Below are 26,206 nucleotides of genomic sequence, written 5' to 3'. Positions count from 1 at the left end.
GCGTGCCACCCAGGCTGACACCGCACGGGTGGCGTCCGCGGTGGAGGCAATGGGTGCGACGGTGTCAGACATGGGGAACGGTTTGCGAGGCCTGGGGCCTTCCGTGCAGGCGGCGTCTGTGGCCCAGGAAATGGCTGCCCTCTCACAGGAGGCCATGAGCCAGTGCCAGCGCCAGATGGCAGAGGCGCTCAACGCCATAGCCCAGTCTCTGCAGGCCATGGCCCAGTCTCAGCAGGCCATGGCCCAGTCTCTGCAGGCCATCACTGAGGGCATCGGCGCCAGTGGCCATGTGCGAGCCGGCGTCGCACTGTCACAGACAGGGTTTGCCAACCCCCTGGGCTCCATGGCTCCAAACCTGCAGACCCCTGTCGATACCAGCACGGGCCTCCAGGACTGGCAGCGCCAGATGTCGGGGGGGGGGCGTCGGATGGCCAGTCCGTTCGCATCCCCCACCCATGTAGAGGCCTGGGGGCCATCGGGCACCCCAAGGGAGGAGGAGGTGGTGTGGTCCGTCCCGGCTCCCTCTGTAGGGGAGGTCCCGGTACACCGCGACACCTCGGACTCCCCCCCTTCCGTCCCAGGTGCAGCGGGTGGGCAACGGGCAGGACAGGCTGGCAGCTCGCCATCCCTGTCACCCAGGCCGCAGCCTGGCCCATCTAGGCCAGGACGCCCCAGGAAACGGCCGCCAAAGGGATCCAGTGTCAGAGGGCAGGAATCACAGGAGTCCACCTCCAGTTCTGCTGTACCGTCTGGGGAACCACGTAGACGTAGTCAAAGGGCCCGTAAGGCCAAACAATTAGACACTGAGTAAGTTGGCACGGGTGCAGGGCACAGATGAGTTTTAGGGGCTAGGGCACGTGCATGAACTCCTTTGGTTATTAAAGTCAATGTTACACCTACCGAAGCTGCCTTTGTGCTCTGTCCAAAGTGTGCGGGCGTGTCATGTACGTTGAGCGCAAGTGTGTGTGTGAGGGGTGGTCTTACCTCAGCCCCAGGTGAGTCTGCCCCCTTCCCCCTGGGCCGCCATCAACATCCCCCGGGCAGAGGACGGGACCGTGCGCTGCAGTGTCACAGCCGCATGCAGGGATGGTCCGGGTGGATGGTGGTACTGTGGCCATGGGTCAGACATAGTCCAACGATGTAGAGCCAGGAGCTCATCGCAGGGCGGGTTGTCATCATCCTCCATGGCCTGCAATAGACACGCGTCCACCCGCAACTGTGTGAGCCCGGCCCGTTGTGCCGCAGGTGGATCGGCAATGGGGGGGGAGGTGGTGTGCATGCGGGTGGGGTAGGTGGGGTTGGGGAGGGGGGTGAGGGTGCTGGGTGGGTGGATGGGTGGGGGGTGTGGGTGGTCGGCTGTTGCCATGGTGTGCGGTCTGTGGCCATACTACCCGATTCCCACGCCCATCTAGTCAGTGAAGCGGGCGTCTATCAGTCTGTCCCGTGCCCGCTGGGCCAGCCGGTAACGGTGGACAGCCACCCGCCTGTGTCTACCCCGTCTGCCCTGACCATTGCCCCCATCCCCCTCATCTGGGGAGGACTGGGCCTCTTCCTGCTGCTCCTCCACTCCGCCCTCCTCTGCCTGCGGCACATCGCCCCTCTGCTGGGCTATGTTGTGCAGGACGCAGCACACCACAATGATGCGGCCGACCCTATCTGACCGATACTGGAGGGCGCCCCCAGAGAGGTCCAGGCACCTGAAACGCATCTTCAGCACGCCAAAGCACCTCTCGATCACTCCCCTTGTCGCTACATGGGCATCATTGTAGCGGTTCTCCGCCTCATTGCGTGGCCTCCGTATAGGCGTCATCAGCCACGATCGCAATGGGTAGCCCCTGTCGCCCAGCAACCAGCCCCTCAGCCGGGGATGGCGTCCCTCGTACATGCCGGGGATGGATGACCGCGACAACACGAATGAGTCGTGTACACTGCCTGGGTGACGGGCGCAGACGTGCAGGATCATCATGCAGTGGTCGCAGACCACCTGTACGTTCATCGGATAGGTCCCCTTCCTATTAGTGAACACGGCCCTGTTCTCTGCAGGTGGCCGCACGGCGACGTGCATCCCATCGATCGCGCCCTGGACCATGGGGAACCCGGCCACGGCAGAGAAGCCCACGGCCCGGGCAACTTGGCTGGCCCGGTCCACGGGGAAGCGGATGTAGCGGTGCGCCATGGCATATAGGGCGTCTGTCACTGCCCGGATGCACCGATGCACCGATGTCTGCGATATGCCGGACAGGTCCCCACTCGGTGCCTGGAATGACCCCGTTGCATAAAAGTTCAGGGCCACCGTAACCTTGACGGACACGGGGAGAGGGTGTCCCCCGCCAGTGCCACGCGGTGACAGATGTGCCAGCAGGTGGCAGATGTGTGCCACGGTTTCCCGGCTCATCCGGAGTCTCCTCCTGCATTCCCGGTCCGTGAGGTCCTGGTATGACTGCCGGGGCCGGTACACACGGGGCGCCCTCGGGTGCCTCCGTTGCCGTGGGGCCGCTACGTCCTCCTCCCCCTCCTCGTCCTGTCGGTCAGGTGTCCCTCCAGCCTGGGCAGCTGCCACCTGCCCCTCTGCGGCAGCCTGCGCCGCCTCTCTGGCACGCTCCTCCTCCTCCTCCTCCTCCTCCTCCTCATCCAGGGCAACATAGACATGAGCGGCTGCCACCACGGCGGCCAACATCGCTGGATGATATGAAAACATGACGGCCTGGTGAGGGGGAGAGGAACGACGACATGTCATCATTGCCCATATCCCCTCCTCCCCCCAGCCAGGTGGCATGGACCGCATGGGTCCAACTGTTGGAGGCTGGCACCTGGCCAGGTGGACCACCTCACTTGCCCTCCCACCCCTCTCCTCGGCACGGACCCCCCCCCAACCTCCACCCCAGCACGGACCCCCCCCCCCCCCAACCTCCACCCCGGCACGGACCCCACCCAACCTCCACCACAGCACGGACCCCCCCCCAACCTCCACCCCAGCACGGACCCCCCCCCAACCCCCAACCTCCACCCCGGCACGGACCCCCCCCCAACCTCCACCCCGGCACGGACCCCCCCTACCTCCACCCCAGCACGGCACGGACCCCCCTCAACCTCCACCCCAGCACGGACCCCCCCCCCAACCTCCACCCCGGCATGGCACGGACCCCCCCCCAACCTCCACCCCAGCACGGACCCCCCCCCAACCTCCACCCCGGCACGGACCCCCCCAACCTCCACCCCAGCATGGACCCCCCCCCAACCTCCACCCCGGCACGGCACGAACCCCCCAACCTCCACCCCAGAACGGACCCCCCCCAACCTCCACCCCGGCACGGACCCCCCCCCAACCTCCACCCCAGCACGGACCCCCCCCAACCCCCAACCTCCACCCCGGCACGGCACGGACCCCCCCCAACCTCCACCCCAGCACGGACCCCCCCCCAACCTCCACCCCAGCACGGACCCCCCCAACCTCCACCCCGGCACGGACCCCCCCCAACCTCCACACCAGCACGGACCCCCCCCCAACCTCCACCCCGGCACGGCACGGACCCCCCCCCAACCTCCACCCCGGCACGGCACGGACCCCCCCCAACCTCCACCCCAGCACGGACCCCCCCCCAACCTCCACCCCAGCACGGCCCCCCCCCCAACCCCCAACCTCCACCCCGGCACAGACCCCCCCCAACACCCAACCTCCACCCCGGCACGGCACGGACCCCCCCCAACCTCCACCCCAGCACGGACCCCCCCAACCTCCACCCCAGCACGGACCCCCCCCCAACCTCCACCCCGGCACGGACCCCCCCAACCTCCACCCCAGCACGGACCCCCCCCCAACCGCCACCCCGGCACGGCACGGACCCCCCCCCCCCAACCTCCACCCCAGCACGGACCCCCCCCAACCTCCATCCCAGCACGGACCCCCCCCCAACCTCCACCCCAGCACGGACCCCCCCCCAACCCCCAACCTCCACCCCGGCACGGACTCCCCCCAACCTCCACCCCGGCACGGACCCCCTCCCGGCACTCCCCCGGAGCCCAGCCTACTCTAACCACCCCCCCCCCGCCGCACACACACACACACAAGCCGAGACACACCTCTCCTCACGCAATCAGACTGCGGCCACGCCATCGCCTGCCCAGAGCCAACCCCCCAGGCCGTCACTCACCTCCACGCTGGTCGGCGTGAACCTGGAGCACCGGGTCACGCCGATGAAAAGGAGGTTTGATTCACGTCGACGTGAACGGTCATCACGTCGACGGGACTTCGGCCCATCCGGAAGGGAGAATATCGGCAGGCCGAAAATCGGCTGCCTTGCGCAGACCCGTGACATTCTCCGCGGCAGCGGCGCCATTAACGCCCCGCCGACTTTTCTCCCTTCGGAGACTTCGGCAACCGGCGGGGGCGGGATTCACGGCGGCCAACGGCCATTCTCCGACCCTCTGGGGGGTCGGAGAATGACGCCCGCGCTGTTCGGTGAATTGGACATTCTGAATTCTCCCTCGGTGTACCCGAACAGGTGCCGGAGTGTGGCGACTAGGGGCTTTTCACAAGTCCCTTAAATTCATTGCAGTGCTAATGTAAGTCTACTTGTGACAAGACTATTATATTATTACAGCCGGTCAGCACACGGGTCCAGGAATATTTAGTCTGCAGACCCCTAACTGCTTGTTATTGTCACAACATTTCCAGAAAAAATAAGAGTTCAACAAACGGTGAAAAGTTTTCTGCGAAGTTTGTAACTTTTGTCCAGCCTGGGAGAAGTTTTAGTTGATCAGATTCAGACTGGGAAATGTTTCAGTAAACTTTGTTCTGAAGGTGTAACCTGGGTCCATCTGGCCAGAGCTCCACCCCACCCGGGACAAGGCACAAAGATTTCTGAACAGCTTTATGCAAATGTGGAAGTAAATCTCCGCCCACCGCTCAGAGTGAGAGAGACAGAAAAGTTTTTCTCTCTGAGATCAGTTCAGCCTCTTACGCTGCAGTGAGAAGCTTCGGAGCCGAAAGAGGAAAGGGGCAACTTTGAAACAGGAGCTGAGCTCCATGTGATTACAGAGATCCTGACTGTCTTAACTGGGAAGTGGCGATTGCAGACTCCCTGCCAACTCTGCGCTGACTCCTGCATTGTGGAAAGGGGATCTATCATTTGGTCCCATTAACTTCTGTCTCCCCCAGGAACTCGCTGTGGATTTATGGTCTGTCTGAAGGGATAACTCGTCCATTGGGGTCTCTCTGAAAGTGGGTGAAGGAATGTTTGGACTGGGTCTCTGTCTAATTTCACTGCCAGCCCTGATCTCAGGTAAGGACCCATCAAGCTGCTGGTAGATTTCAGGTCAGTTGCAGCCTGGAAGTTGGGACAGGGTCGAGGTGCTGGGGGAAAGCCTCCTTCACTCGAACTCTGATCCCCTGGCTGGGAGCAGAGAGTTTTAGAAGTTTGGAGCGGTCCCTTGTTGAAGTTTCGGGGTTGTGTGTTCCTGTCTCAGAGCCCAGCTCCCCCCCCCCCATGGCCCCACAGGACTAACTGCTTCCCCCCCCCCCCCCCCCCAGCAACTCACCCTCTCTCCACCCCGGGGGCGGGGGCTGTGAGAGGATGTCGCTGATGTACTGAACCTGTGTGGTCTGAACTTTCAGAGAGGCTGAGGGAAAGAGAGAGACAGAGTGAGACTGAGAGAGAGAGACAGTGAGAGAGACTGAGTGAGACACAGAGAGAGACTGAGTGAGACACAGAGAGAGACTGAGAGAGACACACAGAGAGAGACGGTGAGAGAGACTGAGTGAGACACAGAGAGAGACTGAGAGAGACACACAGAGAGAGACGGTGAGAGAGACTGAGTGAGAGAGAGAAACTGTGAGACAGAGAGAGTCAGAGAGAAAGATAGACAGAGAGAGAGACAGAGAGAGAGAGAGACACACACAGAGAGACTGAGTGAGACACAGAGAGAGAGACAGTGAGGGAGACTGAGAGAGAGAGACTGAGAGAGAGACTGAGAGAGAGACAGAGAGAGAGAGAGACTGAGTGAGACACAGAGAGACTGAGAGAGAGAGAGAGACAGAGAGAGAGAGACTGAGTGAGACACAGAGAGAGACTGAGAGAGAGATAGAGAGAGAGACTGAGTGAGACACAGAGAGAAAGAGACAGAGAGAGTCAGAGAGAGAGAAACTGAGAGAGACAGAGAGAGAGAGACTGAGGAACTGTGGGGAAGGCTGCGGGAAAGAAAGACTGAGAGAGGCTCGGGGGGGGGGGGGGGGAGTGAGATATTGGGGGGGGGGGGGCGGGGAGTGGTTGCTCCGTTTGAGGTTCGGCAGTTTAAGACTTTTCCTAACTGAATGTTACTTCTCTGAATTTTTGCAGTCCTGATCACAGGAGCTGCGAAATTCACTATTTTAATATAATTTGGCAAAATCCCTAAGAAATGAAATGAAAATCGCTCATTGTCACAAGTAGGCTTCAATGAAGTTACTGTGAAAAGCCCCTAGTCGCCACATTCCGGCGCCTGTTCGGGGAGGCTGGTACGGGAATTGAACCGTGCTGCTGGCCTGCTTTAAAAGCCAGTGATTTAGCCCAGTGAGCTGAACCAGCCCCTAATCCCCCAATTAACACAATCCCCCATTTCCCAGACGCTAGAACTGAAATCCCCAGATTCCCAGACTGTGGAATACCTCCAGCTGGAATCACACCTTTCAATCTTCATTAACCCGAGCCCAGGCAAAACTCTGTTACCCAGGTCCTAAACCACCTCAAGTCCCATTCACTCACTGCCCTGCACTGTCTGCAGGTCCAGCAACAGCTCAGTTAGAACATTCTCACCCTGGCTTTCATTCAAATCCCTCCCTGACCTATCCCCTCCCTATCTCTGTAATCTCCGCCAGCCCCACAACCCTACAGAATCTCCCCCCCCCCTCCAATTCTGAGGCCTTGAGCATCGTCCCTGATTTTAATCACTGTCCCATTGGTGGCAGTGCTGTCTGGGTCCTAAGTTCTGGAATTCCATCCTGAAACCTCTGCACCTCTCTCTCTCCTTATATGCTTTGATGTTACATTAAATTTAACAATGTTCCTCTGAAGTGCCTTAGGATGTGCCCATTAAGATCGCTTTGTAAATGCAAGGTGCTATCTTTGAGGAGCTGGGCAGGGGGGTAATGGGTGGAGGATTTCCTCCTCCGAGGACCTGTGCCCTGTTGCCCAGTGTCTCCAAGGAGTTTGTTTTATCCTCCCTGCCTCCACTTTACACTCTTGTTGTTGAACGTTTCAGATTTATGTTTGCATTTTGTGGTCATCAATCTTTATTTTGGTATTTTTGTCCATCGCCGCTGCCCATGTCTCCGATCTGACCTGGCAGCTCCATATTGTACCGTGCTTGTTTTCACGTGGTGTCTGTCTCACCCACTCACTGATTCTGGCCTTTGCTTTGCACGCGAGTGTGGTTTTCTCTTTCTTGTTGTGGTCTCGAGTTGTCACATGGGAATGTGTGTCACTCTCATGTCAGTCGCCGACATGGAGCAATGTTTGCTGTTCAGAGCAGGGGGCGGGCAGAATGTACACAGACATTATTGCCAGTCTCTGGCGCCAGTGTGTTGGTACGAGACGTTTTTTAAAAAAAAGGAATAGGTTTTCTAACCCTTTCTGTTCTGTTGGACGCTGCAAGATGTTAAACAGGGGACGGGAAAGTTGGCGATGGAGCGCGGGCCTCCTCAGGGCTGCTGTGTCCTGAGATTTCCATTTCACCTCACCCTCCCTTTCCTGTCTCAATGATTAGGCTGTGGGCAGGTCTCTCCAACTCTCTGTTATCTCTCCCTCGTGGCCTCCTGTTTAATAATCTTCAGAGATGTGATAAATGCTGATAACGCTTCTCAGTATTGAAGCTCTCTCTCTGCTGCTACACTATCTCAGGAGGGGCCCTAGTCCCAGATTTCCCACCCAAGGCAGTCTGGGAGTATAAATGGCCCTCAGTACCTTTGGGCCAGAGAGTGAGCAATCAGCTCGGGTGCGTTTTTAAAATGTATTCATGGTGATCTGGCAACCCTAGCTGCCCTTCAGAAGGTGGGGGTGAGCTGCCTTGTTGAGCTGCTGCAGTCCTTGGGCTGTAGGTACACCCACTGTGCTGTTAGGGAGGGAGTTCCAGGATGTTGCCCCAGCGACAGTGAAGGAGCGGCCGATATATTTCCAAGTCAGGGTGGTGAGTGACTCGGAGGGGAACCTCCAGGTGGCGGGGTTCCCAGGTATCTGCTGCTCTTGTCCTTCTAGATGGTAGTGGTCGTGGGTTTGGAAGGTGCTGCCTAAGGATCCTTGGCGAGTTACTGCAGAGCATCTTGTAGCTGGTACACACGGCTGTCACTGTTGAATGTTTGTGGAAGGGGGAGAAATCAAGCGGGCTGCTTTGTCCTGGATGGATTTTGTTTTTTTTTTAAATTCATTTTACGGGACATGGGCGTCGCTGGTTAGGCCCAGTGTTTATTGTCCAGCCTAGTTGTCCTTTAGATGGTGGTGGGGAGCTGCTGTCTCCAGCTGTTTATGGAAGGAGTGCCAATCGTGCCAGTTGCTTTGTCCTGGATGGTGTTGAGCTTTTAAAAAATATATATATTTTATTCCAAATGTAAGGAGTAACAACAACACTACATTCCAACAAAACAGAGTTAGCAGTTTGTACATTATTCCCCTCTTATTTCCCCTTCCCCTTCATTTCATTTCATTTCATTTTCTTAACCCCCCCACCCCACGACGACAAGCTCCTCAAATATTGCATGAATGTCCTTCACTGTACCTTGAATCCCTCTTCCGACCCCCTTAAGACAAACGTAATCTTTTCCAACTGGAGAAACCGATTCAGGCCCCCGAGCCAGGCCGCCACCCCCGGTGGCGTATCCGGCCTTCAAGTCAAGGCTATCCGTGGCTGGGCGACCAGAGAGGCGAAGGCCACCACTTCGGCCCCTCCCTCTTCAGCAGCTCCGGGTCCTCCGAGACCCCAAAGATCGCTTCACCTTGGCCCTCACTATCCTCGATAGGGGCCCAGACATCGCCCCAACTTCTCGTAGCCCCCAAAACGTGTGAACACGATTCGCTGGCCCCGCCCACACTTCCCACACCCACCCGTTATCCCGGGAAGAACCCGCTCGCCCGAGTCCCGGTCACGTGTACCCACTTTAAACTGAATCAAGCTCATTCCAGCGCAGGAGCAAATCGAGTTCACTCCCCGCATCGCCTCACACCAGAGACCCCACCCTGGGCGGGATTCTCTCAGCCGGGTCGGAGAATCCCCGTGACCAGCGCGAATCGCGCCGCGCCGCCCCCACACCGGCGTGGTTGGTCCGGCCCGCCGATTCTCGGCCCGAGCAGCCGGCGTGAAAACGGCGAGTCCCGTCGGCGCCATCCACACCTGCTCTCAGCCGGCGGGAAGTCGGCGTGGAAGGGTCCCGGGGCGGCCTGTGGGGGGGGGGGGGGGGGGGGGGAGGGGTCCGATGTGGCCTGGCCCGTGATTATGGCCCACCGATCGGCGGGCCGGCCTCTCTGGCTGGGGGGGCCTCCTTTCCTACGCGCGGGCCCCTGTAGCCCTGCGCCATGTTGCGTCGGGGCCGGCGGGGAGAAGGGAGCCACTGCGCAGGCGCGGATCCCGCAGCGCCCAGTTAACCGCGTTAACCGCTCCAGTGCCGTGCTGGCCCCCTGTAGGGGCCAGAATTAGTCGTCGGTGTGTACACTCTGCCGCGGGATTAGAGAATCCCGCCCCCTATCTCCCTCCCCAACTCCCCCTCCCACTTCATCCTCTCCACCAGCGCCTTACCCTGCTCTCTCAACCACCCGTCCCCATCCTTCCCTCCCCCACCGTGTCTGGGAACAGCAGCTTTTCCAGCAGTGTGTACTCGGGTAGTTGGTGTTGAGCTCCGTGAGTGTTGTTGGAGCTGAACTCAGCCAGACAAGTGGAGAGTATTCCATCACACTCCCTTTTAAGAAAAATTGGAGTGCCCAATTCTTCTTTTCCAATTAAGGGGCAATTTAGCGTGGCCAATCCACCTACCCTGCACATCTTTGGGTTGTGGGGGTGAAACCCACGCAGACACGGGGAGAATGTGCAAACTCCACACGGACAGTGACCCAGGGCCGGGTCGAACCCGGGTCCTCGGTGCCGAGAGGCAGCAGTGCTAACCACTGTGCCACCATGTCACCATGTATCTTTTAGATTGTTGACAAAATTTGGGGAGAAGGTGAGTTCCTCTCCACAGAATTACCAGCCTCTGATCTACTTTTGTAGCCACAGTATTAATGCGACTAGTCCTGTTGAGGTTCTGGTCAACAGTAACCCCAGGATGTTGATAGTGGGAATTCAATGATGGTAATGTCCTTGAATGTCAAGGGGCGATGGTTAGATCCTCTCTTGTAGGAGATGGTCATTACCTGGCACTTATGTGGCGTGAATGTAACTTGCCACTTGTCAGCCCAAAGCTGGATATTGTCCGGGTCTTGCTGCATTTGGGCAGGGACTGCTTCAGTATCTGAGGAGTCGCGAATGGTGCTGAACATTGTGCAGTCATCCGCAAACATCCCCACTTCTGACCTTATGTTGGAAGGGAGGTCATTGATGAAACAGCTGAAGGTGGTTGGGGCCGAGGACACGACCCTGAGGAACTCCGGCAGGGATGACCTGGAGCTGAGATGATTGACCTCCAACCACCACAACCACCTTCCTTTGTGCCGGGTATGACTCCAACCAGCGGAGAGTTTTCCCCCCTGATTCCCATTGGCTCCAATTTAGCTCGGGCTCCGTGATGCCAAACTCGGTCAAATGCTGCCTTGATGTCGAGGGCAGTCACTCTCACCTCACCTCTGGAGTTCAGCTCTATGTCCATGTTTGAACCAAGGCTGTAATGAGGTCAGGAGCTGAGTGACCCTGGCGGAACCCGAACTAAGCTTCTGTGAGCAGGTTATTGCTGAGTAAGTGCCGCTTGATAGCTCTGTTGATGGCCTCGACCATAACTTTGCTGATGATGGAGAGGAGACTGATAATAATAATAATTGCTGATTGTCACAAGTCGGCTTCAATGAAGTTACCGTGAAAAGCCCCTAGTCGCCACATTCCGGCGCCTGTTCGGGGAGGCTGGTACGGGATTTGAACCGTGCTGCTGGTCTTGATCTGCATTACGAGCCAGCTGTTTAGCCCACTGTCCTAAAACAGCCCCCTGATAGGGCGATAATTGGCAGGGTTGGATTTAGATTTAGATTTATTGTTACGTGTACCGAGGTATGGTGATGAGTATTGTTCTGCATATGGTCCAGACAGATCGCTCCATACATGAAAAAACAGAGGACATACATAAATACACAATGTAACTACATAGACACAGGCATCGGGTGAAGCTTACGGAGTTCAGTACTACTCAATAGAGACGATGTGTGAAGAGATCAGTTCAGTCCATAAGAGGGTCATTCAGGAGTAAGAGCCCTGCATTCTGTATACAGGACACACTTGGGTAATTTTCCTCATTGCCGGGTAGATGCCAGTGTTGTAGCTGTACTGGTACAGCTTGGCTAGGGTGCAGCACGTTCTGGAGCAGAAGTCCTCAGTACTATTGCCGGGATATTGTCAGGGCCCAGAGCCTTTGCAGCATCCAGGGCCTTCAGCCGTTTCTTGCTGTCAAGCGGAGTGAATCGTATTGGCTGGAGACTGAGATCTGTGATGCTGGGACCTCCGGAGGAGGCCGAGACAGATCATCCACTTCTGGCTGAAGGTGGTTATAAATGCTTTGGCCTTGTCTTTTGTATTGATGTGCTGGGCTCCTCCATCATGAAGATTTGTGGAGTCTCCTCCTCCTGTTGTTTAATTGTCCACCACCATACACATCAGGATGTGGCAGGACTGCAGAGCTGAGATCTGATCCGTTGGGTGTGGGATTGTTTCGCTCTATCACTTTGCTGCTTCCTTTGTTTGGTACACAAGTAGTCCCGTGTTGTAGCTTCACCAGGTCAACACCTTTTAGATGTCTGGTGTAGCTCCTGCCGTGCTCTCCTGCACTCTTCATTGAACCAGGAGGAGATATAGAACATAGAACATTACAGCGCAGTACAGGCCCTTCGGCCCTCGATGTTGCGCCGACCTGTGAAACCACTCTAAAGCCCATCTACACTATTCCCTTATCGTCCATATGTCTATCCAATGACCATTTGAATGCCCTTAGTGTTGGCGAGTCCACGACTGTTGCAGGCAGGGCATTCCACGCCCTTACTACTCTCTGAGTAAAGAACCTACCTCCGACATCTGTCCTATATCTATCTCCCCTCAATTTAAAGCTATGTCCCCTCGTGCTAGACATCACCATCCGAGGAAAAAGGCTCTCACTGTCCACCCTATCCAATCCTCTGATCATCTTGTATGCCTCAATTAAGTCACCTCTTAACCTTCTTCTCTCTAACGAAAACAGCCTCAAGTCCCTCAGCCTTTCCTCATAAGATCTTCCCTCCATACCAGGCAACATTCTGGTAAATCTCCTCTGCACCCTTTCCAATGCTTCCACATCCTTCCTATAATGCGGCGACCAGAATTGCGCGCAATACTCCAAATGCGGCCGCACCAGAGTTTTGTACAGCTGCAACATGACCTCATGGCTCCGAAACTCAATCCCTCTACCAATAAAAGCTAACACACTGTATGCCTTCTTAACAACCCTCTCAACCAGGATGGCAACTTTCAAGGATCTATGTACATGGACACCGAGATCTCCCTGCTCATCCACACTGCCAAGGATCTTACATTAGCCCAGTACTCTGTATTCCTGTTATTTCTTCCAAAATGAATCACCTCACACTTTTCTGCATTAAACTCCATTTGCCACCTCTCAGCCCAGCGCTGCAGCTTATCTATGTCCCTCTGTAACTTGAAACATCCTTCCGCACTGTCCACAACTCCACCGACTTTAGTGTCGTCTGCAAATTTACTCACCCATCCTTCTACGCCCTCCTCCAGGTCATTTATAAAAATGACAAACAGCAGTTGCCCCAAAACCGATCCTTGTGGTACACCACTAGTAACTGGACTCCAGTCTGAACATTTCCCATCAACCACCACCCTTTGTCTTCTTCCAGCTCGCCAATTTCTGATCCAAACTGCTAAATCACCCTGAATCCCATGCCTCCGTATTTGCTGCAGTAGCCTACCGTGGGGAACCTTATCAAAAGCTTTACTGAAATCCATATACACCACATCAACTGCTTTACCCTCATCCACCTGTTTGGTCACCTTCTCAAAGAACTCTATAAGGTTTGTGAGGCACTGGCACATACTGGCATGTGCTTGCTGATTGTGGCTCAGTACAATCCTGCTGCTGATGGCCCACAGCCTCATGGAGGCCCAGTCTTGAGTTGCTAGATCTGTTCGAAGTCTATCCCATTGAGCACGGTGGTAGTGCCACACAACATGATGGAAGGTATCCTCAATGTGAAGACGGGACTTTGTCTCCACAAGGCCTGTGCGGTGGTCACTCCTGCCGATACGGTCAGGGACAGATACATCTGCAGCAGGCGGGTTGGTGAGCATGAGGTCTAATAGATTTTGCTCTCTCGTTGGTTCCCTCACCACCTACCACAGATTGAGTCTAGCAGCTCTGTCCTTTAGGACCCGGCCAGTTCGGTCAGTGGTGGTGTTACCGAGCCACTCTTGGTGATGGACATTGAAACCCCCCGTCCAGAGTACATCCTACACCCTTATCACTCTCCGTGCTTCCTCTCAGTCATCACCAATCCGTCACCATTTGGAAAGTGTGTCAGTGTCACTGGCTGTGTGTCTGGCTGTATTTCTGTCTGTCTGTCTGTCTATCGGACAAAAAGCAATCCTGGGGAGAGTTGTTTAGTGCGCTGGTGAAAGACGGAGAGCTCAAATGAGGAGGAGAGGTTGGCAGGATAGCTGTCCCAATGATGGTGGGAAGGGAGAATCAGATGTGGAGGGGAGCAGAGGGAGAGATGAGGGGAAGTGGGTGATGTTGTGGGAGAGGAGGAAGGGGCTGGAAACTAGGGGAGCAGAACCATCTCCCTCCCATCCCGTCGCTCCATATGTTTATCACCAAAAGGCATGTTTGCAGATGTGTGGGAGTTGCTAGTACTTATCGGAGGAGTTATCCCTCATTTACCAAGGAAACGCACACTATATGATTGCAATTAAATATATCAGGCTCCACAAATAATGGAAACTCATTAATGCCCCCACAAAAATCAAATGAAATCCTTTGCTTAGATAAGTTTATTTTTATGTCGATTGCAGTTGTGACTGCCGTCCCCGTGTCTGCGTGGGTTTCCTCCGGGTGCTCCGGTTTCCTCCCAAAGTCCAAAGATGTGTAGATTAGGTGGGGTTACACGGATAGGGTGAGAGATTGGGCGAATGTCACTGAGGGTCATCTGGACTCGAAACGTTAGCTCTTTTCTCTCCCTACAGATGCTGTCAGACCTGCTGAGATTTTCCACCATTTTCTCTTTGGTTGCATTTATTTAGAGTGTCCTTGTAGCATTTCCTCTACCCTCCTAGTAATCACTTGCTATTGTGGAGCTCGGAGTAGAGCACTTGTTTCGGGAGTCTTGTGTTGGGCATGTGGGCAATGTGGCCCCCATCGCAGCTGGTCGAGCGTGACCAGTGCCTCGATACTGGGGGTATTGGCCTGGGAGAGGACACTCATGCTGGGATGCCTATCCTGCCAGTGGATTTGCAGGATTTTGCACAGGCAGCGTTGGTGAAGTCTCTCCGGGGATTTGAGGTGTCTGCTGTATATTGTCCATGTTTCTGATGCAGACAGGAGGGCGGGGACCATGGCTGCTCTGCACACCATGAGCTTGGTCCTGGGTCTGAGATCTCGGTCTTCGAATACTCTCTTTCTCAGGTGTCTGAAGACACGAGATATGCAATGTAAACCTCAGGGACTCACAACAAGGGTACAACACAGAAAGACTTGGGTCCATCTTGTTGGTACTGGTCTTTCAGTCTCCTCTCACCCTCCCCATCACCCTATCCTTCTATTCCTTTCTTCATCATCTATTTATCCAGCTTCCCTTTGTATCGATATTGTTCACCTCAACCATTCCTCATTCTCCCCACTCCCTGTGGGAGCGAGTTCCACATTCTCCCCACTCCCTGTGGGAGCGAGTTCCACATTCTCCCCACTCCCTGTGGGAGCGACTTCCATATTCTCCCCACTCCCTGTGGGAGTGAGTCCCACATTCTCCCCACTCCCTGTGGGAGCGAGTCCCACATTCTCCCCACTCCCTGTGGGAGCGAGTCCCACACTCTCCCCACTCCCTGTGGGAGCGAGTCCCACATTCTCCCCACTCCCTGTGGGAGCGAGTCCCACATTCTCCCCACTCCCTGTGGGTGCGAGTTCCACATTCCTGTGGGAACGAGTCCCACATTCTCCTCACTCCCTGTGGGAGCGAGTCCCACATTCTCCCCACTCCCTGTGGGTGCGAGTTCCACATTCCTGTGGGAACGAGTCCCACATTCTCCTCACTCCCTGTGGGAGCGAGTCCCACATTCTCCCCACTCCCTGTGGGAGCGAGTTCCACATTCTCCCCACTCCCTGTGGGAGTGAGTTCCACATTCTCCCCACTCCCTGTGGGTGCGAGTTCCACATTCCTGTGGGAACGAGTCCCACATTCTCCTCACTCCCTGTGGGAGCGAGTCCCACATTCTCCCCCACTCCCTGTGGGAGCGAGTTCCACATTCTCCCCATTCCCTGTGGGAACGAGTCCCTCATTCTCCCCACTCCCTGTGGGAGCGAGTCCCACATTCTCTCCACTCCCCGTGGGAGCGAGTCCCATATTCTCCCCATTCCCTGTGGGAGCGAGTTCCGCATTCTCCCCACTCCCTGTGGGAGCGAGAGCGAGTTCCACAATCTCCCAATTCCCTGTGGGAACGAATCACGCATTCTCCCCACTCCCTGTGGGAGCGAGTCCCACATTCTCCCCACTCCCTGTGGGAATCAGTCCCACATTCTCCCCATTCCCTGTGGGAGCGAGTTCCGCATTCTCCCCACTCCCTGTGGGAGCGAGAGCGAGTTCCACAATCTCCCAATTCCCTGTGGGAACGAATCACGCATTCTCCCCACTCCCTGTGGGAGCGAGTCCCACATTCTCCCCACTCCCTGTGGGAGCGAGTCCCACATTCTCCCCACTCCCTGTGGGAACGAGTCCCACATTCTCCCCACTCCCTGTGGGAGCGAGTCCCACATTCTCCCCACTCCCTGTGGGAACGAGTCCCACATTCTCCCCACTCCCTGTGGGAGCGAGTCCCACATTCTCCCCACTTCCTGTGGGAGCGAGTCCCACACTCTCCCCACTTCCTGTGCGAGCGAGTCCCACACTCTCCCCACTCCCTGTGGGAGTGAGTCCCACATTCTCCCCACTCCCTGTGGGAGCGAGTTCCACATTCTCCCCACTCCCTGTGGGAGCGAGTCCCACATTCTCACCACTCCCTGTGGGAGCGAGTCCCACACTCTCCCCACTCCCTGTGGGAGCGAGTCCCACACTCTCCCCCACTCCCTGTGGGAGCGAGTCCCACACTCTCCCCACTCCCTGTGGGAGCGAGTCCCACATTCTCCCCACTCCCTGTGGGAGTGAGTCCCACACTCTCCCCATTCTCTGGGTGAGGAGGTTTCTCCTGAATTCCTGACTGGATTTAGTGGGGGGCGTCTGGCAGGGGCAGGAGCGGAGTGGGTCGGATTATATTGCCTCTATCCCTGCGGACTGACACGGACGTTGGAATGTGTGCCAGTGCAGTCGCTCTGTTGTGTTAGGGGCAGAGTCTCTGAAGCTTCCTTTCTGGTTGGAGAGGCGACAGGTTTGGAAGTGGACACATGTCAGGAGTTGAGCAAATCCAAGCGGTGATTGGTTCTGCTGCAGACAAGCAGCTGAAAGCAGTTGTGCCAGAAGCCCAGAGTGTGTCGCTTGCCGAACAGCAGCAGTGCGTGCGTCACAATGATTCCTCACTCAGTCACTCTGCCCCTTGATGCTTTGTTCAGTGTACAGAGTTTCGCCACGCAGCTGTTACCTGTTCCCAGGCACAGGCAGTGTTACTGAACTCTCAGCTTTATAGGGCAGGGCCGAACACCATTCTCGGCCCAGACTCGGCCCAGACTCGACCCAGACTCGACCCAGACTCGGCCCAGTCTCGGCCCAGACTCGGCCCAGTCTCGGCCCAGACTCGGCACAGTCTCGGCCCAGACTCGGCCCAGTCTCGGCCCAGACTCGGCTCAGTCTCAGCCCAGACTCGGCCCAGTTTCGGCCCAGACTCGGCCCAGTCTCGGCCCAGACTCGGCCCAGACTCGGCTCAGTCTCGGCTCAGTCTCAGCCCAGACTCGGCCCAGTTTCGGCCCAGACTCGGCCCAGACTCGGCCCAGTCGCGGCCCAGACTCGGCACAGTCCTCGGCCCAGACTCGGCCCAGACTCGGCCCAGACTCGGCCCAGTCTCGGCCCAGACTCGGCCCAGTCTCGGCCCAGACTCGGCTCAGTCTCGGCTCAGTCTCAGCCCAGACCCGGCCCAGTTTCGGCCCAGACTCGGCCCAGTCGCGGCCCAGACTCGGCACAGTCTCGGCCCAGACTCGGCCCAGACTCGGCCCAGACTCGGCCCAGTCTCGGCCCAGACTCGGCCCAGTCTCGGCCCAGACTCGGCTCAGTCTCGGCTCAGTCTCGGCCCAGACTCGGCCCAGTCGCGGCCCAGACTCGGCCCCAGACTCGACCCAGTCTCGGCCCAGACACGGCTCAGACTCGGCCCAGTCGCGGCTCAGTCTCTACCCAGACTCGACCCAGTCTCGGCTCAGTCGCGGCTCAGTCTCGGCCCAGACTCGGCCCAGACTCGACCCAGTCTCGGCCCAGACTCGGCACAGTCTCGGCCCAGACTCGGCCCAGACTCGGCCCAGACTCGGCACAGTCTCGGCCCAGACTCGGCTCAGTCTCGGCACAGTCTCGGCCCAGACACGGCTCAGTCTAGGCCCAGACTCGGCCCAGACTCAGCTCAGTCTCGGCCCAGTTGCGGCTCAGTCCTCGGCCTAGACTCGGCCCAGTCTTGCCCAGGCTCGGCTCAGTCTCGGCCCAGACTCGGCTCAGTCTCAGCCCAGACTCGGCCCAGTTTCGGCCCAGACTCGGCCCAGACTCGGCCCAGTCGCTGCCCAGACTCGGCACAGTCTCGGCCCAGACTCGGCCCAGACTCGGCCCAGTTTCGGCCCAGGCTCGGCCCAGTCGCGGCCCAGACTCGGCCCAGACTCGACCCAGTCTCGGCCCAGACTCGGCTCAGTCTCGGCTCAGTCTCAGCCCAGACTCGGCCCAGTTTCGGCCCAGACTCGGCCCAGTCGCGGCCCAGACTCGGCACAGTCTCGGCTCAGGCTCGGCCCAGACTCGACCCAGTCTCGGCCCAGACTCGGCCCAGACTCGGCTCAGTCTCAGCCCAGACTCAGCCCAGACTCGGCCCAGACTCGGCCTAGACTCGGCTCAGTCTTGGCCCAGACTCGGCTCAATCTCGGCCCAGACTCGGCTCAGACTCGGCCCAGACTCAGCCCAGACTCGGCTCAGTCTCGGCCCCAGACTCGGCCCAGACTGGCCCAGGCTCGGCTCAGTCTCGGCCCAGACTTGGCTCAGGCTCGGCCCAGACTCGGCCCAGACTCAGCCCAGACTCGGCCCAGACTCAGCTCAGTCTCGGCCCAGTTGCGGCTCAGTCTCGGCCCAGACTCGACCCAGACTCTGCTCAGTCTCGGCCCAGACTCGGCCCAGACTCGGCCCAGTCTGGCCCACACTCGGCCCAGTCTGGCCCAGTCTGGCCCAGTCTGGCCCAGGCTCGGCCCAGACTCGGCCCAGACTCGGCTCAGACTCGGGCCCAGACTCAGCCCAGACTCGGCTCAGTCTCGGCCCAGACTCGGCCCAGACTCGGCCCAGTCTTGCCCAGGCTCGGCTCAGTCTCGGCTCAGTCTCAGCCCAGACTCGGCCCAGTTTCGGCTCAGTCTCTGCCCAGACTCGGCCCAGTTTCGGCCCAGACTCGGCCCAGTCGCTGCCCAGACTCGGCACAGTCTCGGCCCAGACTCGGCCCAGTCTCGGCTCAGTCTCAGCCCAGACTCGGCCCAGTTTCGGCCCAGACTCGGCCCAGTCGCGGCCCAGACTCGGCACAGTCTCGGCCCAGACTCGGCCCAGTTTCGGCCCAGGCTCGGCCCAGTCGCGGCCCAGACTCGGCCCAGACTCGACCCAGTCTCGGCCCAGACACGGCTCAGTCTCGGCCCAGACTCGGCCCAGACTCGGCCCAGACTCGGCCCCAGACTCAGCTCAGTCTCGGCCCAGTTGCGGCTCAGTCTCGGCCTAGACTCGGCCCAGTCTTGCCCAGGCTCGGCTCAGTCTCGGCCCAGACTCGGCTCAGTCTCAGCCCAGACTCGGCCCAGTTTCGGCCCAGACTCGGCCCAGTCGCTGCCCAGACTCGGCACAGTCTCGGCCCAGACTCGGCCCAGACTCGGCCCAGTTTCGGCCCAGGCTCGGCCCAGTCGCAGCCCAGACTCGGCCCAGTCGCAGCCCAGACTCGGCCCAGACTCGACCCAGTCTCGGCCCAGACTCGGCTCAGTCTCGGCTCAGTCTCAGCCCAGACTCGGCCCAGTTTCGGCCCAGACTCGGCCCAGTCGCGGCCCAGACTCGGTACAGTCTCGGCCCAGGCTCGGCCCAGACTCGACCCATTCTCGGCCCAGACTCGGCCCAGACTCGGCTCAGTCTCAGCCCAGACTCAGCCCAGACTCGGCCCAGACTCGGCCTAGACTCGGCTCAGTCTTGGCCCAGACTCGGCTCAATCTCGGCCCAGACTCGGCTCAGACTCGGCCCAGACTCGACCCAGTCTCGGCCCAGACACGGCTCAGACTCGGCTCAGTCTCGGCCCAGACTCGGCCCAGACTCGGCCCAGACTCGACCCAGTCTCGGCCCAGACACGGCTCAGACTCGGCCCAGTCGCGGCTCAGTCTCTACCCAGACTCGACCCAGTCTCGGCTCAGTCTCGGCTCAGTCTCGGCCCAGACTCGGCCCAGACTCGGCCCAGTCTCGGCTCAGACTCGGCCCAGACTCGGCTCAGTCTCGGCCCAGACTCGGCCCAGACTGGCCCCAGGCTCGGCTCAGTCTCGGCCCAGACTCGGCTCAGGCTCGGCCCAGACTCGGCCCAGACTCAGCCCAGACTCGGCCCAGACTCAGCTCAGTCTCGGCCCAGTTGCGGCTCAGTCTCGGCCCAGACTCGACCCAGACTCAGCCCAGAGTCTCGGCCCAGACTCGGCCCAGACTCGGCCCAGTCTGGCACAGTCTGGCCCAGACTCGGCCCAGTCTGGCCCAGTCTGGCCCAGGCTCGGCCCAGACTCGGCCCAGACTCGGCTCAGACTCCGGCCCAGACTCAGCCCAGACTCGGCTCAGTCTCGGCCCAGACTCGGCCCAGACTCGGCCCAGTCTTGCACAGAGCTCGGCTCAGTCTCGGCCCAGTCGCTGCCCAGACTCGGCACAGTCTCGGCCCAGACTCGGCCCAGTCTCGGCTCAGTCTCAGCCCAGACTCGGCCCAGTTTCGGCCCAGACTCGGCCCAGTCGCGGCCCAGACTCGGCACAAGTCTCGGCCCAGACTCGGCCCAGTTTCGGCCCAGGCTCGGCCCAGTCGCGGCCCAGACTCGGCCCAGACTCGACCCAGTCTCGGCCCAGACACGGCTCAGTCTCGGCCCAGACTCGGCCCAGACTCGGCCCAGACTCGGCCCAGACTCGGCCCAGACTCAGCTCAGTCTCGGCCCAGTTGCGGCTCAGTCTCGGCCTAGACTCGGCCCAGTCTTGCCCAGGCTCGGCTCAGTCTCGGCCCAGACTCGGCTCAGTCTCAGCCCAGACTCGGCCCAGTTTCGGCCCAGACTCGGCCCAGTCGCTGCCCAGACTCGGCACAGTCTCGGCCCAGACTCGGCCCAGACTCGGCCCAGACTCGGCCCAGTTTCGGCCCAGACTCGGCTCAGTCTCAGCCCAGACTCGGCACAGTCTCGGCCCAGACTCGGCCCAGACTCGGCCCAGTTTCGGCCCAGGCTCGGCCCAGTCGCAGCCCAGACTCGGCCCAGTCGCAGCCCAGACTCGGCCCAGACTCGACCCAGTCTCGGCCCAGACTCGGCTCAGTCTCGGCTCAGTCTCAGCCCAGACTCGGCCCAGTTTCGGCCCAGACTCGGCCCAGTCGCGGCCCAGACTTGGCACAGTCTCGGCCCAGGCTCGGCCCAGACTCGACCCAGTCTCGGCCCAGACTCGGCCCAGACTCGGCTCAGTCTCAGCCCAGACTCAGCCCCAGACTCGGCCCAGACTCGGCCTAGACTCGGCTCAGTCTCGGCCCAGACTCGGCTCAATCTCGGCCCAGACTCGGCTCAGACTCGGCCCAGACTCAGGCCAGACTCGGCTCAGTCTCGGCCCAGACTCGGCCCAGTCTGGCCCAGGCTCGGCTCAGTCTCGGGCCCAGACTCGGCTCAGTCTCGGCCCCAGTTGCGGCTCAGTCTCGGCCTAGACTCGGCCCAGTCTTGCCCAGGCTCGGCTCAGTCTCGGCCCAGTCTCGGCCCAGTCTCGCCCAGACTCGGCCCAGACTCGGCTCAGTCTCGGCTCAGTCGCGGCTCAGTCTCGGCCCAGACTCGGCTCAGTCTCGGCTCAGTCTCGGCTCAGTCTCGGCCCAGACCTCAGCCCAAGCTCGAACCAGACTAGACCCAGACTCGGCCCAGACTCGGCCCAGACTCGGCTCAGACTCGACCCAGTCTCGGCTCAGTCTCAGCTCAGTCTCGGCCCAGACTCGGCTCAGTCTCAACCCAGTCTCGGCTCAGTCTCGGCTCAGTCTCGGCCCAGACTCGGCTCAGTCTCAACCCAGTCTAAGCTCAGTCTCGGCTCAGTCTCGGCTCAGTCTCGGCTCAGTCTCGGCTCAGTCTCGGCTCAGTCTCGGCCAGACTCGGCCCAAGCTCGAACCAGACTCGACCCAGACTCGGCCCAGACTCGACCCAGACTCGGCTCAGACTCGACCCAGTCTCGGCCCAGTCTCGGCTCTGTCTCGGCTCAGTCTCGGCTCAGTCTTGGCTCAGTCTCAACCCAGTCTCGGCTCAGTCTCGGCTCAGGTCTCGGCTCAGACTCGGCTCAGACTTGGCTCAGTCTCGGCTCAGTCTCGGCCCAGACTCGGCTCAGTCTCGGCTCAGTCTCGGCCCAGACTCGCCCAGGCTCGAACCAGACTCGGCCCAGACTCGGCCCAGGACTCGGCCCAGACTCGACCCAGACTCGGCCCAGACTGGCACAGTCTTGGCTCAGTCTTGGCTCAGTCTCGGCTCAGTCTCGGCTCAGACTCAGCTCAGTCTCGGCCCAGACTCGGCTCAGTCCCGGCTCAGTCTCGGCCCAGACTCGGCTCAGTCTCGGCCCAGACTCGGCCCAGACTCGGCCCAGACTCGGCCCAGTCTCGGCCCAGACTCGGCCCAGACTCGGCCCAGACTCGGCCCAGACTCGGCCCAGTCTCGGCCCAGACTCGGCTCAGTCTCGGCCCAGACTCGGCCCAGACTCGGCCCAGACTCGGTCCAGTCTCGGCCCAGGCTCGGCCCAGGCTCTGCTCAGTCCCGGCCCAGACTCGGCTCAGTCTCGGCCCAGACTCGGCTCAGACACGGCTCAGTTTAGGCCCAGACTCAGCCCAGACTCGGCTCAGTCTCAACCCAGGCTCGGCTCAGTCTCGGCTCAGTCTCGGCCCAGTCTCAGACCAGACTCGGCTCAGTCTCGGCTCAGTCTCTTCCCAGACTCGGCCCAGACTCGGCTCAGTCTCGGCTCATTCTCGACCCAGTCTCGACCCAGACTCGACCCAGTCTCGGCCCAGTCTCGGCTAAGACTCGGCTCAGTTTTGGCCCAGACTCGGCCCAGACTCGGCTCAGTCTCAACCCAGTCTCGGCCCAGACTCGGCCCAGACTCGGCTCAGTCTCAACCCATGTCTCGGCCCAGACTCGGCTCAGTCTCGGCCCAGACTCGGCTCAGGCTTGGCTCAGTCTCGGCCCAGACTCGGCTCGGTCTCGGCCCAGGCTCGGCTCAGACTCGGATCAGTCTCGGCCCTGACTCGGCTCAGTCTCGGCCCCAGACTCGACCCAGTCTCAGACCAGACTCGACCCAGTCTCGGCTCAGACTCAGACCAGACTCTGCAGCTACAACAGCAGAATTCAGATTGCAATTCTTTTCCAAGCAGAATCTATTGACATCAGCTACATCTACACCAGCAAAATGGCAAATTGGATCATTCAAGTACCCCAGTCAGAGTCAGTGTGTGCGGGACCCGTACCTAGTGAGAGTCAGTGTGTGCTGGGACCCGTACCCCAGTGAGAGTCAGTGTGTGTGGGACCCGTACCCCAGTGAGAGTCAGTGTGTGTGGGACCCGTACCCCAGTGAGAGTCAGTGTGTGTGGAACCTGTACCCCAGTGAGAGTCAGTGTGTGTGGGACCCGTACCCCAGTGAGAGCCCAGTGTGTGTGGGACCCGTACCCCAGTCAGAGTCAGTGTGTGCGGGACCCGTACCCTAGTGAGAGTCAGTGTGTGTGGGACCCGTACCCCAGTGAGAGTCAGTGTGTGTGGGACCCGTACCCCAGTGAGAGTCAGTGTGTGTGGAACCCGTACCCCAGTGAGAGTCAGTGTGTGTGGGACCCGTACCCCAGTGAGAGTCAGTGTGTGTGGGACCCGTACCCCAGTGAGAGTCAGTGTGTGTGGGACCCTTACCCCAGTGAGAGTCAGTGTGTGTGGGACCCGTACCCCAGTGAGAGTCAGTGTGTGTGAGACCCGTACCCCAGTGAGAGTCAGTGTGTGTGGGACCCGTACCCCAGTGAGAGTCAGTGTGTGTGGGACCCGTACCCCAGTGAGAGTCAGTGTGTGTGAGACCCGTACCCCAGTGAGAGTCAGTGTGTGTGGGACCCGTACCCCAGTGAGAGTCAGTGTGTGTGGGACCCGTACCCCAGTGAGAGTCAGTGTGTGTGGAAACAATTATTTAAAAGTGACCCTTTCATTGAGTGGGTGAAAACGCAGTGTTTACATCACCTGTGACATTCCCCTGGGTTATAAATCACGTTGACATCCTGACTTACAGAGATGTTGTGTTTGAGCAGACTGGTGTTGTGCAGATTTCCCGTGTTGACTGCCTGGGGTCTCATTAAAAGGGACCCTTGTGTTCTGAAGGAATGTGAATTGCAGAATGCTGTGTTACCCTCTGCTCACTCTCTCTCTCTCTCTCAGGTTTGAGGTGCTCTGTCCCCTGCTCTGAGGGAGGTCGATGCAACCGGAATCCGAACGGGACTGAGGTTTGCCTGTAAGTGAAAGAGTTGTAAATTTACTCATCGTCCTGGTCCTGCTGCACTCTCCCCTGTGCCCTGCCGTTTCCAACCCTCCCCATCCTCCCCACCCCCCCATCCTCCCCACCCCCTCATCCTCCCCACCCCCTCCTCCCAACCCCCACATCCTCCCCACCCCCCCATCCTCCCCACCCCCTCATCCTCCCCACCCCCCCATCCTACCCGGCCCCCCATCCTCCCGCCCCCCCCATCCTCCCGCCCCCCCCATCCTCCCGCCCCCCCATCCTCCCCACCCCCCATCCTCCCCACCCCCCCATCCTCCCCACCCCCCATCCTCCCCACCCCCCATCCTCCCCATCCCCCATCATCCCCACCCCCCATCCTCCCCACCCCCCATCCTCCCCACCACCCCCATCCTCCCCACCACCCCCATCCTCCCCACCACCCCCATCCTCCCCACCACCCCCCATCCTCCCCACCCATCTTTCCCACCCCCCATCCTTCCCACCCCCCATCCTTCCCACCCCCCATCCTTCCCGCCCCCCATCCTCCCCGCCCCCCCATCCTCCCCGCCCCCCCATCCTCCCCGCCCCCCCCATCCTCCCCGCCCCCCCATCCTCCCCGCCCCCCCATCCTCCCCGCCCCCCCATCCTCCCCGCCCCCCCATCCTCCCCGCCCCCCCACCCTCCCCGCCCCCCGTCCCTCCCCGCCCCCCCATCCTCCCCGCCCCCCCATCCTCCCCGCCACCCCATCCTCCCCGCCCCCCCATCCTCCCCGCCCCCCCATCCTCCCCGCCCCCCCAACCTCCCCACCCCCAACCTCCCCACCCCCATCCTCCACAGCCCCCCATCCTCCCCGCCCCCCCATCCTCCCCGCCCCCCCATCCTCCCCACCCCCCCATCCTCCCCACCCCCCCAACCCCCATCCTCCCCGCCCCCACATCCTCCCCGCCCCCCTATCCTCCCCGCCCCCCCATCCTCCCCGCCCCCCCATCCTCCCCGCCCCCCCATCCTCCCCGCCCCCCCATCCTCCCCGCCCCCCCATCCTCCCCGCCCCCCCCATCCTCCCCACCCCCCCAATCTCCCCGCCCCCCACCATCCTCCCCAACCCCCACCATCCTCCACATCCTCCCCGCCCCCATCCTCCCCGCCCCCATCCTCCCCGACCCCATCATCACCCCCATCCTGCACACACAGGCAAACACAAGTATGTTTGCGCGGACTGTGTTGTGATGCAGGAGCTCGGACTGATTTTGTTTCTGTTTCCAACTCCCTGCACGATGCGTAGAATCCGACCCCTCGGTGACAATCAGTTACTTTACCTTCATTCAGCAAATGTGTAATTTTGCGATCTGTCCCTCCTCAGGCTAACGATAAATGTGGGATCTCTCTGAGTTGCAGAGTTGGGCATGCCGCGGAGTTGGGCATGCCGCGGAGTTGGGCATGCCGCGGAGTTGGGCATGCCGCGGAGTTGGGCATGCCGCGGAGTTGGGGAGGCCAGAATTGAGCATGCTGTGGATTGGGCATGTCGCGGAGTTGGGCATGTCGCGGAGTTGGGCATGTCGCGGAGTTGGGCATGTCACGGAGTTGGGCATGTCGCGGAGTTGGGCATGTCGCGGAGTTGGGCAGGGCACGGAGATGAGCAGGCCGCGGAGTTGGGGAGGCCAGAATTGAGCATGCCGCGGATTGGGCATGCCACAGAGTTGGGCATGTCGCGGAGTTGGGCATGTCGCGGAGTTGGGCATGTCGCGGAGTTGGGCATGTCGCGGAGTTGGGCATGTCGCGGAGTTGGGCATGTCGCGGAGTTGGGCATGTCGCGGAGTTGGGCATGTCGCGGAGTTGGGCACGCTGCGGAGTTGGGCATGTCGCGGAGTTGGGCACGCTGCGGAGTTGAGCACGCTGCGGAGATGAGCAGGCCACGGAGTTGGGCAGGACAGAATTGGGCATGCCGCAGAGTTGGA

The 26,206-nt window shown here is 60.0% G+C and overlaps 1 protein-coding gene across 1 annotated transcript in view; it reads left to right on the top strand.

The window, feature by feature from the left end:
• Positions 1-4,937: 4,937 nt before the first annotated feature.
• LOC140398873 (uncharacterized) overlaps positions 4,938-26,206 on the top strand; it is a 147,304-nt gene continuing 126,035 nt past the window's right edge. Inside the window, 2 exon segments of the mRNA XM_072487816.1 lie at positions 4,938-5,282; positions 24,191-24,263. Coding sequence (XP_072343917.1) covers positions 5,234-5,282; positions 24,191-24,263 — 122 coding nt within the window. The 5' untranslated portion in view covers positions 4,938-5,233.

Source organism: Scyliorhinus torazame, chromosome 22, assembly GCF_047496885.1.
Source record: "Scyliorhinus torazame isolate Kashiwa2021f chromosome 22, sScyTor2.1, whole genome shotgun sequence".
Classification (NCBI taxonomy): Eukaryota; Metazoa; Chordata; class Chondrichthyes; order Carcharhiniformes; family Scyliorhinidae; genus Scyliorhinus; species Scyliorhinus torazame.
This window is presented reverse-complemented; position numbering and strand designations above follow the sequence as displayed.